Source organism: Ilyonectria robusta (genome assembly GCF_021365365.1).
Source record: "Ilyonectria robusta strain PMI_751 chromosome Unknown BGZ61scaffold_169, whole genome shotgun sequence".
Classification (NCBI taxonomy): domain Eukaryota; kingdom Fungi; phylum Ascomycota; class Sordariomycetes; order Hypocreales; family Nectriaceae; genus Ilyonectria; species Ilyonectria robusta.
The window spans coordinates 1,954-15,771 of NW_025764603.1; the positions used below are offsets into that span (position 1 = coordinate 1,954).

General features: G+C 47.4%; 2 protein-coding genes across 2 annotated transcripts; both read right to left on the reverse strand.

The window, feature by feature from the left end:
* Positions 1-4,354: 4,354 nt before the first annotated feature.
* Positions 4,355-5,225, reverse strand: BGZ61DRAFT_550812 (uncharacterized protein; the record flags this gene model as incomplete). Its single annotated transcript, XM_046255482.1, has 1 exon — positions 4,355-5,225. The coding sequence occupies exon 1, from the start codon at positions 5,153-5,155 to the stop codon at positions 4,355-4,357; it is 801 nt and encodes a 266-aa protein (XP_046092869.1). The 5' UTR covers positions 5,156-5,225.
* Positions 5,226-8,507: 3,282 nt separating this feature from the next.
* On the reverse strand, positions 8,508-9,553 carry BGZ61DRAFT_542622 (putative nuclease S1 precursor; the record flags this gene model as incomplete). Its single annotated transcript, XM_046255215.1, has 3 exons — positions 8,508-8,692; positions 8,754-9,413; positions 9,487-9,553. The coding sequence occupies 3 exons, from the start codon at positions 9,551-9,553 to the stop codon at positions 8,508-8,510; spliced, it is 912 nt and encodes a 303-aa protein (XP_046092870.1).
* Between the last annotated feature and the right edge of the window lie 4,265 nt (positions 9,554-13,818).

Genomic DNA, 13,818 nt, shown 5'->3' on the forward strand with positions numbered 1-13,818 from the left:
CCGAGCTCATACGATGATGGACGTAAGCAGCCAAGACTAATTCTTCGTTATCTAGTGGGTCGAGAATGGGAGATGCCACTTATGGGGCTGAATAGGAAGCGATGCCTTCTGCTCCAGGAAACTCTTTCCCACAGCGACAAAATTCTTTGGCATATAGCCCGACTCATGGCCAGGACGAAAGCCGCCCCCTCCCATATCAAAACAAAATCCACCTGATTCCAGCAACTAAAGTTGATTGCGCTAAGTTCCAGGAGTTGTTTGGCTGGAAACCACTGTAACCGATATTGGACACCTCAATGTGCTCCAAGGCCTCCTCATTTCGTCTATTCACGTGTGCTAACTGTTTATTAGCGGGTGATATAAGCCTCGAATTCTCTCGTAGCGCTGTAGGACTGACATGAGATACTACCAACCAGTGCTTGTGTAGAGTGGGATTTGGGTTTGCCTCTGCTGATACGTGGACATGCAGAAAATCCAGGAGGCATCCGAGACGAGGAAGCCGAGTTCAACTTCCTGGGAGCACATGTAAAAATCTCCCAAATATATCTTCTGTAGTCAATTGGCAACCTGACATCACACCACACTACAATCGCTGGTGGGTAACACAGTTGAGACGCTAGTCCATACGGAGAGGGGTGAGCGTCACCGGAGGCATCAGCAAGCGTCAGCAAGCGTCAGCAAGCAGCCTTACAGTAACGAAGGCTGGTTTTTGAACCGTCTACGCCCCAAGATATCTGCGCTCCGCAAGTCCACATGATGGCAGACCACGACTCGTGAGAAAGCCACCGAGTCATAGTACCAACAGAGCCTATAAAGTCAAATTTCAAACTCGGCTTCCGGTTTTACACCTTTCCATTCCCTTTTTCCACATAGACCTTGCCAAAATATTATTAGATACACAATATGTACTCTGCCAGGGTGGACGTAGTAGATGAAGAGGCCAAATTGATGGGCTTGATGGATGTTCTTGTCCTTATTCACTACGCCTGTCCTCGGGCGGGGTTGTGTCTTTTCTCCTCACCCCAGGGATCGAGGCAATTCTGGTTCCCATCTGGCAGTTCACTAGCAGAACTAGGTCCCGTAGGAGACTTCAGAAGTCCCGGGTACTGCTGCATGCGGGAACCTATATGCCACAATATACAGTCCCCATTACACAGTGTCGCATGCATCCGCGTCTGATTTCAAAACCTCAGGACAGTCAGATAATCTTTCTGGGAAAACGCCTTAGATTATCGAAGCATGTCGCAGCACAACAGATGACTCACCTTCTATTTACTTACTCGAGGCATTGCGAGCTTCTGCTCTGAGGCGTCACGGCCTGGTCCTCCGGACAGCGATTGGATTGAAAGAGCAGCTAGTGTGCCCAGTAGTCGCCGTCACAGCGATTATTGACCAATCTTTTGCTCTATGGTACAGCGGTCTAGCACACCCGTTACATGAGGGGTTGTAGGGCGGAGAGATTAAAGTTTATTCAGCTGTGCCTCCGCCACAAGCATACTAGTACTTTCAATTCTCTTAATATTGCTATATCTGTAGCTAAACTTATTACTCTTATTACTAAGATAGCTATATAATATTATTAAGCAGAAGCTTCAGATTCTTAAGAGCCTAACTAATAACTTAGCAATTCTCTATATTATATTAAGTAATCTTATCTATTAGCTTATTAATAGTAGTAATAAAGAATAATAAGTTGCCTTTAAGTTAGTAATAGTAAGCTGTAAGTATATTATATATAAACTTTAGAAATATTTTATTTCTTTTTAAAAGATGTTATTTAAGAATCTTACTTATAAGCTCTATTTCCATTTTAAATATAAGATAATAATAGATAAAATTAAGAAAATAAGAGAGGATCTAGCAGTATTTAAACTAATTTTAAATATTATAATTTACTTATAAATAATATTAGTTACTTTAAAACAGTTACTTATATAGTTAAACTACTAATAAAGTAACTAGTTAGTAAACGCAGATATAATATTATAGTTAGTACCCTACTTATATCTAGCCCCAATCCTCTCTCCATACTATAGAGAGTAGTCTATAATAATAATCTACAATACTAAGAAATATCAGACTGTAATAATAGAATAGCCTCCCTTCCTAAACCTAATACCCTGTTATAATATATATCTTAAAAATGATATAAAGAGAGTTATATAATTACTGATCTCTATTTAGGCCTTCTTTAACTATACTATTTTCAACTACCTGCTCCTGTAACCTTTTAGTAAGCCACTAATTAGTTAATATATTCTGGCAATATTAGTCGAGAAATACTGTATCTTATCAGCTTTATCTGCCTTAGCTGCTGCTAGTAGACAAGCAACTATTTTCGTATTGTATGAGGGAAGACAGAAAGCTCGTTTACTACCAACACCTGGAATGCAGCAGCCTGTTTTTCCTTTGAGGGCGAATAGAATAGATTAATGCAGATAGATCATGTCACATCCAGTATAGGCCATCATTACACTACGCATTAGCGGAGTGTTCATTCCACTTTTGCCGTAGTCGTCTGGTGCGACAGATCATCTAGTCGGCTCTAAGCGATCTGCGCGGGGCGGGCCGGTCTGCCCTTCTACCTTAACCTTGTCTAGACTCATGGTCGGGCCACGCACCCACTGCTCGCGAGCTATCACATGCTTCGTTAGTAATTAGCAACTGCGCGCACTTAATGTTGACTGCGCATCCTCGCAGAACCTGCATTTATTATAACCACACTTTGGAAACCCTGAGCTATTAAGATGGAGGCCCTCTCGTTATGCGTAGCGTCATAGCTCGTATTAAGACCTTCAGCTAACAGGTCAGCTCGCGTTATATATTTCGGATACTGGGTAGCTTGGCGCTATATTATGCTATACGACAGCTTTCGGCTGGCAAAACCTGCGTCGTGACTCGTCTTTAAGTTGACCTCGCCCAACCTGGCAAGTTCGCCTATACGGGTTTAAAAACTCTCTGTAAGAGTAAGTTCCCGCGTTGAATTGCATGAAAGGGGATCACAGGCTACGGTACAGTAATCGGACATACTCAACAAAGTTTACGTGCTTCCTCGTGTACGGCAAACTCCGTGCGCCACCGAGGGACCGGCTCCTTAAGTGATCTCCCAGAAAATGGGGACACTCAGTGTTATGATTGTATACTTTCCCCCGGCCGAGTGCGACAAAGGTTTAGGTACCTCCCTACTGCGCTGTGCTTTATCACGCTCAGTGCAACGGTACCTTAGACTTTACGGATGAGCATTTCAAAAGTCTGAGCCCAACCTGAGTAGCCAATCAGAGAAAGCCTAAGTCCATAAGATACTTTGTGCATCTTAACGCCCCTAAAAGCCTGAGAGCTATAGCGCGCAATTCAGCTGCTAGCAGATTGCCACAGGTGTCTTCGACCTCTGAAGACCTTGGAAGATAAAGGGGATATAGGAGAGGTAATGAGCAAGCCGTCATAATGGCTGTATCCCTACGTAACCGACAGGGTTGGGAGGGTGTGGCGTCATTAGCGTAGGCTCAAACTTTTAAAATGCTCCTCCGTTTGCAAATTGGCATTGTGTGCACCTCGCAACCCATCCCTCAACCTGTAGGGCCGATGGAACCAGGGCTAACTTCATATACGAGTAAAGGTGCGTTATGCGCAGATCAGCGACCACAGCGCGACCAGCCGAAGGTGAGGAATGGCTCGAGGGTGACGACGAGATGCGCAATGCGCTCAATAGTGTCTATCGACGTGATCATGAATAAGTGGCTGCCCGTGTACAGGATATATGAAAAGATAGTAGACAAGGTTTTCACCGAAATGCTAAAAAGTCTGCCGGAGCGTGAGCCGGCGCCGCGGAGATTGAAGAAGAAACAGCCAACGATGGATGAGTTGTTGGCCAGTCTACTAGTGCACGATTACCCTACCTCATCGATCACTTGCCAAACTCGAGATTGATTTACAAATCGGGGGCATGCCGCTCCAGGGCAACCACTTGATGAGACAGTTACACTAATAGTTTGATCATCCATCGGATGAATCTGCGGGGAGAACAGTGATGTATCCCCTGTTTCTTGCCTTTGTTAAGAGCGCAGATACTACAGAAAAACTATTGAAAACTAATCTACTTAACGCCTCTACGGAGCGGGTGCTCCGGATGAGGGCCAACACGGCAGGTGCCATGCTAAAACAGAAATGCCAATAGCCAAAACTACGTCATAGGCAGATAAATTATAACCCGATTCGTGTATTGTGAGGGGGTTATCTCGATATTGAATTAATTGCAGCTGATAAGATAATATTTAATCTGTAATTGGAAATTCATTTTTTCCCCTCCGGAGTCAGAAGTCAGATAAAGCATCCCTGCGCCTAGTAACTCTCCATATTAATAGCGTTCCATAATAAGCTGCGTCTTTAGCGAGTCCTCTTCAAGAAACCAACCCTTGCCCTGCAGATAGGAGATGAGGCTGTCGTGCTTAGTCGAGGCTGTCGTGCGGTTCTTAGTCTTGAAGGATGCCTCGACGAGGTAGTCGATCCCCCTGCCTGCGCGGTTGCGGATGGGCCAGACCTCGATGTAGAGCCGCATCCCCTCCCACGTGCCAATGGAGCGCTTGGCGGGGACCGGCCCGAAAATACGTGACTCTGCCAACGCGCCGGTGCCCCATTTATTATGCAGCCAGTTGTCGAACTTATCAGGTGCTTTATCCACCAGTATATCACACGAGTCGCGCTCCCCCGGCAGATCTATCCCGCTGTTTATAGAATCCGTGACTGTCTTCTTGCGGCTGATAGAGAGTGTCTGCCTCTGGTAGCCCCATTCGACTTGCGCCTCATATCTCGCGTCGCCGGCGTCGAAACCATTGTTATTAGCCGTAGTGAGCGCGGCGTCGATATCACCGCCCACGATAGCATACCGCTTCTTATACGTCAGCTCCAAGTTATCCTCGTTCTCAGTCTTGCGGATGCGTGCGTTCCAGCCGGCGGTAAAGATATCCTTGCTGTCCGTGTCGAGAAACTGGATATTCTGTTTAGTGACGCTTGGGGGCATATCGAAGGTGGATAGGACGGTGCTTATGAGCTCCTTGTTGCGGTTGAGGACTGCGGTGGGTTTGAGCAGGAGCTTGACCTCGTACTCGGGCGTCATATTTGGCGCTTCCTGCGTCGAGGAGTCGGCAATGGCGGCCATGGCGAATAGGCGGCGCGGGGAGGGTTGTTTGGTATTTGTGCGTTAGCGGGCAGGGTTTGAATGAAGCGATAAGGGCGATTGAGCCGTAGTAGATTGTAAGAGCGGACCAAGTCGGTGCTGTACTGGCTGTTCTTGTATAAAACGCTAAAGACTCTCCTACTAAATAGGAATAGGAGCAAGCGCAGGTCTGTTACTATCAGTATTTTGACTTTTGAAGCTTGGGACAAGGCGGTAAAAATGAAATCAGGATGATTTAGTGCAAATGTATTGTTCTATATTTGGGTTATATGAGCAGAAAGAACAGGTAATTATAACGTAATATAAATAATCTGAGGCTGTGATAGCGGTAAAAGGTACATTTGGAACGTAATGCTTATTTTAGACGTACCGTGTAATGAAAAGTCTAAGCTCAAGTTTGGGCTGCATGCTAGTATTCTGCACTTGGTGCTTAGTTGTAGCATAGCAATCTGGCGGCGCCATAGAGCTTCAATTTTCGGTGACCGTGCTAATGGGCATGCTGCTGTTTCTAAAACATTTTGCCTACCTAGCGGTCTTGTCCCCTAGACCTCGAGCCTGAATCCACCAGTTAGATGGACTCATGGTCCTCTCCCCGATCGCCGTCAGCCTAGGATTCGCCACGCAGCGAAAACCTGACTGGAGATTGAGATCCCGCAGTGATCATGCTTGGTATCGCAAGAGCAATCTTCCACTAGTTGAGAAAATAACGCTAATACTGCTGGATGCGCTATGCGTACTCTGAAGCATATATTAGGGTGAATATATTAAAAACACCTTGGTGCGGCTGAATGTGCTCTAACGTCACATGTAAGCTGAGACTCACCGCTTGATTTGTGGATGCCGAAACCCCGCAACGGCAGTTAAATAAGCTCCATACAGCTCTCTGGTGATGATCCCTAAATGACTATAAACTTCGTCACTAATACGAATGATGTCCGTTGGCAAACGGAGATTACTACTAAGGCTCATCTCTAGCAGGATAGGGGGGACTGTCACGTCCTGATTGCAGTTGATATGCCTTTTTAAGGATCGAAAGGGCGACGTAGATAATAGCTTTTCTCTTGATAGTGGCCGACTTTGCAAATTGGTAACGAAAAATACGAAGCTGGGTGGCTGCAAAAATGGTTGCCGGTGTGGAGGAATTGAGGAAGACTCAGCCATCATCTTGTCGAGCACACCATCCATCATCCTCGTCAAGACCTTCGCGAAATTTGCTGCGAAGCCGCATTAGTAGCTGTAAATGGTTATACCTGTTACCGCTTGGTCCAGTACACTGTGCCGCTGCAGCCCGGCGCACTTTGAGAGCAACCGACACTTGTTGTCACATACTGTGCCAAATTGCCTTCCAAGGTTCCATGAATATCATGCTATGATCATATCATTCACTATTGGTGTGCTAAACTCAGCTCGGCAGCTGCCACGTGCGCTGAGTCCTGCAACAAGCCGTACTATCCGGCCTAGCTGAGCGACTTGTTCCTCAACCTGCACATGTCTTATGCGACAATGAATCGGGAAAATGGCAACAGAGTTGCGTACTGCAGGACTGCGTTTTCGATGACTAACAAGCCTTTGCTTTTGGTTTAGGTCAAGACACAGTAGGTTAGATATGTGAAAGGCATTGTAGCCCACTTGGGTGCCGCTCTTGGCCCGGCGCCCATGATTGAGGTATAAATAAGAGGTTTGGGTGGCGAGCATCGAATGCAAATTCATCTAAGAACCACCTAAGTTCTACTATGAGGAGAACGTTAGCAGATATTACCTCCAAAGTCGAGGTCTAAATGAGACAATCTACCCCTTATGAGCAGAGTCCTTTTGGGCCAAACGACACTTTTGCGCCCACGTTAAGCGCGCCCAGTCGGTTTGGAGAAGAACTTTATATCTCTTCCACGTATATACGGCCAAGCATATGCCTAAGGACTGCCACTCACATTCGTCCGCTCGTATAAAGAAACCGGAATAACTAGAACGAAGAAGCCGTACTGGTACGAGGTCATGTGTGATGAGGAAATAAATGTGCCTCTCCCAGACCTTTATCATGCACACGGTCATCACATAGCACTGCAATTTGCTCGCTCCGAAATACTCAGGATAAACAGAGAATGTACTTCTACCTCAGTGTTGGCGAGCTGGTGGACTCTCTCAAGGGTGAACAACGAGACTGGTTCTTGGTCCTGCAAAAAGACCCTTGAGGCCGAAGAGACGTATCGAAGGGTCGGCATCGGGTACTTCCAATATCGTAAACGAAACTTTCCCCTTTTCCACTATAGCGAGGTGCGAACCATCTCGCTCATATAGCACCATGAAAGCCAGGAAGCCAGCACTCTACCTGGTTCTCATTCGGTTCAGTTACTAGTTATTCTCCGTTAGATATTTCATAGTGCAAGTTGATACCCAATACTCTAACCCCAAATCCACGACACAATCTAACCGCAAGTTCACGACGCACTATCCTATTCTATCCTATCCTATCCTATCCTATCCTATCCTATCCTATCCTATCCCTATCCTATCCTATCCTATCCTATCCTATCCTATCCTATCCTATCCTATCCCTATCCTATCCTATCCTATCCTATCCTATCTTATCCTATCCTACCAATGGCTACTCCAAGTGGATAGTGTCGAGCAACTCAGCAGTAGCAGCTACTGCCTCGAGAGCTTCGCCATCCATGACACCATTAACGGAGCATTCCCCAACAAGAGTGGACGTTCCGCGACCTGTTGGCCGTATGGCAAACGGCAACTCACCGCCGACTAGGACGCATATACAATCTCCGGGCTGCGAATCGAGCGGTACCCGTCCAAAGCAGCCATTTTCGGTGACACAAAATTTTAGCGCGCAAGCCTACGGTTGTGGCTAATAGCAAGAACCTTTTGGCTGCGCTGAACACTTCGTCGGGTGAAGATGACGAAGTTGTGAACAACGAAGAAGATAATTCGTAGTGAATGGTTCCTCTAAGACTAAAGCAACGGGCAGAAGCTTGATCTCTCCAAATCATGGTAATCAATAATAAGGGTAAGAGGGACTTGGATATGTGCTGACTGCTCGCGGTAGGTGTTAGCCTAACCAAGTTCTTATAATGGGCATGGTGTTCCTAAGCCAAACGAGAACTGTACCAGTTGCCCATTATGCGGCTTGGCTCTCACAAATCCTGCTACGTCGGACAATCAGTCAATGAATTTACCGGCAACGAGAGTGCCAAACTTGAGACGATTTACGACCAGAGGTCTCTGCGCTAGAAAGAAAGTGGTTCGGGCGGTCCATGAACTGCCCAAGTTTCTATAGACTAAATTGCTGGGCTATGGTGCGACTCCTCGGGACCACATCAGTCTTCTACAGTTCTTCGGCCATCTGGTCGCTATCCTTCCTCATCTGAAACTCGTTGGCGATGCTATCTAGCCACGCTGCCATCCGGAATCCGGCACGGGCGACTTGCTTCTCGACGATCGGACCGGCCTTGCTGAAGTAGTCGCCGCTAAGTTCCTTGCCGACAATTACCTGAGGGCCCTGGGGTAAGACTGTAACAGCTATAGGTCAGTAGAGTGGATTGCAAAGGGGTACGCCTCCGGGGAGCCTCACCATGAGTGCACACGAGTGCGTTGGCTTCTCTTGACCAGGCCATGGCAGTCCCGTTGGGCTTGTTTAAATCAAAGTCCTTTAGCCATGTCTCCTTATCGGCCGTAAACTTGCCATCAGTAATTTCAATAGCTAGTTGGTTCGCCCACTTCTGGGCTAGATGATCCGGCTTCCCGCGCAAGCCCCCAATCCACTTCTCAGCAATAGAACTATCCCATATATGGTGCAAGTTGAACTCCCTGGTATCCCACTTCACAAAGATATCATTGCCGCCCCTGGCCACGTCCTCGTTGTGCAGCGGCTGGTGTAGGTCGCCGACGAAGTGGACGATGAACTTTGCGGCCTCCACACGGCGCCATACCGGCAGTAAGTGGTCGAGGAACTGCTCCGTATAGTTGGCCAAGGCGTTAATAACGCAGCCCGTTTTCTTGCAGTCGCGAGCAAAATCGACGTTGCATGATAGGGGCGGATTATCGTGGGCATCGATGAAATGGAACGTCTCTGTGAAGTGCCCCCATTTGGTGTGCTTGATGGAATCGGCCCATAGAGCGACTTTGGCAAGGTAGTCGTCGTCGTTGTTGCTTAGGAGCTCTTTGAAGTATGCCTCGGTTGAGTTAGATACGAAGTGGCCCGCGAGGTAAGCTGTCGTGATGTGGCCCAGACCTGCATCTCACGGTTAAGATATTGCCAGAGCTTTATCGTCATCGCGATATTCGCCGCAAGGGACTCGACTTACTGCCCCAGGCGATGACCCTAGGTAAAGACACGAAGCCCAAGGCCACGGCGTTGAGTGAGACCTTCATAGTGTACTGCGCGGAAGGAAAGATGTTTACTCTAAAAGCGGCCTGTGAGTTGACTGCAATCCAGTGCCTTCAATTTATATGTAGGGTGCATACAGTCGACGTGTACGAGTGCTCGACAATACATTCGTAACGTCGAGACAAAACATAAGTCCAGGGCTACCAGGTGGCTGTTTTCACTACCTATTACTCTGGTTAGTGGTGGTTTGCAATTAGTTCAAAGGGGGGCTGTGTCCCTCGCAGAGTTCCTTCGGCCAGGCAAATTATGATTATTGTTCCAAGATTGGACAGTTTTCTGCGCTCAAGCATTAGCTCCACACGGTACATGCACCATGACTCGGGATGGCATCAAGGGCCTGATGAAAAGAGGCACAGACGACATAGCCAAGCCCGGTACCCTCATTTTTTGTGTCTTCCTACGAACTAATTCATCCCCAAGCCGACTTACCGGTACTTCTCAGGTGTAGTATCTAAGACCTTGCATATCGTTAGCACATAATGACGCTTACCCTCTTCACGTCCCCAAGTTATCCTATATACAGACTATACTTCCTCATATTCCGGGATACACTCCGGACACTTATTCCTGCATCCGCGGAGATGCAGGCCAAGGTGCTTGCATTTCAGCTCAGCCTCTCCACCACACCCGCCACACCTATAACTAGCGTATTTCCGCTGCTTATCGCCCGCACGATGTGATTAATTTAGCGAATGGCAGCACTCCAAGCCCATAGCAAAATACTCACATAACGCATATTGACGGAGCTAAGTCAGCCCACCCATTTACGGATCAGGGGCTTAGCTGACCGCCCCACTTACACACGCGTCAACCACAACGCGCCTCAAGCCACACGCGTTTCTTCCTTCCACAACACTCAATTGGTCAATTCAACCTTATTTTCTTTATTTTCATGCCTAAATATACAGAAAAAGACCTCCAAGCAGCCATTCAGGATGTTAAAAATGGCACAGCAATACGAAGAGCAGCCAATCAGCGCGTTGTTCCTTATTCAACCCTACGCAGCCGGATCAACGGCGTTACAAGCCGCAGCGAAGCTCACGAATGGCGTCAGCTGCTTTCCAAGACCCAGGAAGACCAGCTCTGCGATTGGCTCGTCTTACAAGATAAGCTCGGTATGGCTTTGACTCATAGCCAAATCCGGAAGTTGGCGATTTCCTTGTTGGGCGAAAGTGGCAGCAACCAACGACTCGGAAAACACTGGATGACCGGCTTCTTACACCGCAACCAACAAATAAAAACGCTCAAAGGAAAGGGAATTGACCGGAAAAGGATAAATGGAGCAAATCCGGATGCTATTCGCGGGTTCTTTGACCTATTGGACCAACCAGGGGTCAAATCGATCCCTCCACGCAACTGTTGGAATTTCGACGAAACTGGAGTCTTCCAAGGGCTCGGAACCAACGGGCTTGTAGTTGGCCAATCGCAGCTTCGATCGACGATTAAGAAACAGCCACATGACCTTAGTTGGATTACTATTCTTGAGGCTATTTCCGCAACGGGAAAGTGCCTTGACCCATTAGTCATCTTTAAAGGAAAATACGTCTAACACCAATAGTTTCCTGAGGAATTGGACTTTCTGACCAATTGGCAATTTACATCGTCTGATAAGGGCTGGACCAATAACGATATTAGCCTTGAATGGCTAAAGAAAGTCTTCCTTCCTGGCTCAAAGCCTGCCCGGGCCAATGAGAAGAGGCTCCTCATCCTAGATGGGCATGGATCACATGCAACGATCGAATTTATGCGTACTTGTGTGACCAATAGGGTTCATTTACTCTATTTACCGCCTCACACTAGCCACGTTCTTCAGCCTCTTGATATATCAGTCTTTGGGCTACTTAAAGCTGCATACCGAGCTGCTTTAATACTAGCCAATCCCCTTACTGATGTTAGCCCAACTAGGAAGGAAGACTTCCTTACTTGCTATTTTGAGGCAAGGAAGAAGGCTCTGACTACTAAAAATGCGTTATCTGGTTGGAAGGGAGCCGGGTTGTGGCCAATTAATATGTCAAAGCCAATGGGTAGCCAATTCGTTATTGACAACCCTAACAACACAATCACAGTCCAATCAGAAGCCCCCATTTCCCCAAAAAGGAATCAGAGGTCTGAAATTGCCCCTTTTACTACCCCTAGCAATTCAAGAGATATCACCTTATTGGTTCGTTCTCATAAGAAGGAAATCCTAGCTAGCCCAACCACGAGGCAGCTACTAAGAACTATTAGTAAGGGCTTAGATAAGCTCCACTTACAAATTGCCCAATTACAAGACCAAATTGCAGTTCTACAACGAAATTCGAACCAATCAAAAGCTAGAAAGAAAGGACGAGTTTATAAAGACCTAAATAAGCTATTTTTAGGTATCCGGAATGTGAAGAGGGCAAGAAGGCGAATAAAAACGCCTGAGGTTGAAGATTCAGAATAGCTTGTTTTTCCTTTGTTTTTATTGGTTAATTTTTTGATATTTAGAAATTCTATTAGTTAGTTTATTAAAAATCAGTTGAAATGGACCAATTAGGTCTCTTGGTTGTTGTTTTATCTCTAAGTGAAGTTGAATTGCGATTTTGGTTATTGTGTAAGTGGGGCGGTCAGCTAAGCCCCTGATCCGTAAATGGGTGGGCTGACTTAGTGCGTCTCATGTCGGAAAGTCCCGTCTGCGCCGCTGCGTAAACCGGTGGACAGCCCTAGACCGACATGCTCCTGGTGATTGAGGCCAGCTCTTAGCTACCTTTGATGGGACCCTGTGATGCTCGAAATGACGAATTGTGAAATCATCCTTTGTCCTTCTGCTGCGGCGCTGCCTCTGGTGTGGCTTCTTGAGCTGATTACCAATTAAATGGTTCTGGCCAATTGGATCCCGCTTTATTCTTTCGGGGGGGCATCGGCCACGTACGGCTGCCAAGTCGGCATTCCTCAGCCAGGTGTCCGCCCCTGGCGGATTTTTCTATGCCTGCCGGCATGAGATAAGGATGTGGTGGTTAGCGTTGAGACTCAGCAAATATCTGTCATGGTAAATGTGGTTGGATGTTGGCCCAGCAGGTCTGTCTTGTTCTGGATTCTCCGTATCTCGCTCCTTCTGTTGCATCTCAAGTCGGAAAGTCCCGAAGCCCGTGCAAAGGTCCATGGCTAGATCCCAAGCTACTATGTTATTCCGTCAAGGATATTGTCCCCTACGCCCTTAACGGTGCCGCTGACTGTCCTGCTGGGTAATTGTCTCGGTGCTCTTTCGCACCTACCACATACAGCACATGAACCATGACGATGGTGGACCCGTACCGTGTGATCGTCTGATGCCGATGCCATGAGCGCCGGGTCGTGTGAGGAAGCGGGTCTGTCTGTGGAAGAGGTACGCAAGATTATAGACACTCGTGAGCGGATCAGGTCATCAGGATGCTCTCTGCCTTGCACACTCTCCCTCGCATCACCTTCCCCTCGAAAAATTCTTTCTTGTCGCAGACTGTTAGTGTTGTGGTAGACAGGCGCGAACCTACGAACGAACGATCTTCGACAGCGACCTAGCTCTTAGCTTACGCTAAGCTAGAACCCCTAATTGAGAGTCTTTAGAGTGCTCCGAAGCTAATGACGGGAAACATTAAGGCGAACTGCAACAACGCGGGATTAGGGACCTGAGATTAGGAAGGGGTCTCTGGATGTGAATAATTACAGGCTAGAAAGTATAGATCCCTCAAATGGAGGAGGGAAAAGTACAAGACACTTTACTGTCTACTGGTTTTTCTCTCGGTTGGCTGGGTTTTCCAGTAGAAGGCTTGATATGCAAGATATCTAGTGTTTAAAGGCAATTGGTGGACAATAGCACAGTTACGGTGGAGGAATGTAGGCTGCTGCTGGACCAGGCTCTCTAAAAGCGCAGCTACCTTATACATACTGATAGCTGGAATAGCTAGATAGTCTCTTGCACGCCACATGCCCTTCGGGACACCTTCCCCTTAATTTAATTTTCCTTGACACTTACTGTTGGTGCACACCCGCACCACACCGCAAAACCCTTTAACACTCGTGAGGCTACACCTAACAACACCACAACTGTTGCCACTATAACCTCGGGTCAGAGGCAGCAGCTGCGGCAACACCGCATCCACTGAACGTTGGATTACAGGCGCTCATCGATCGTAGCCCTGGCGCTACTTTTGAATCGCCAACCCCATCGCAGCCCTCCAAGAGGAGACGGAACATGCAGACTGAACCCATTGCATGGCCGAGTCTGCAGACCCCGGGAGGGTCCTAATAC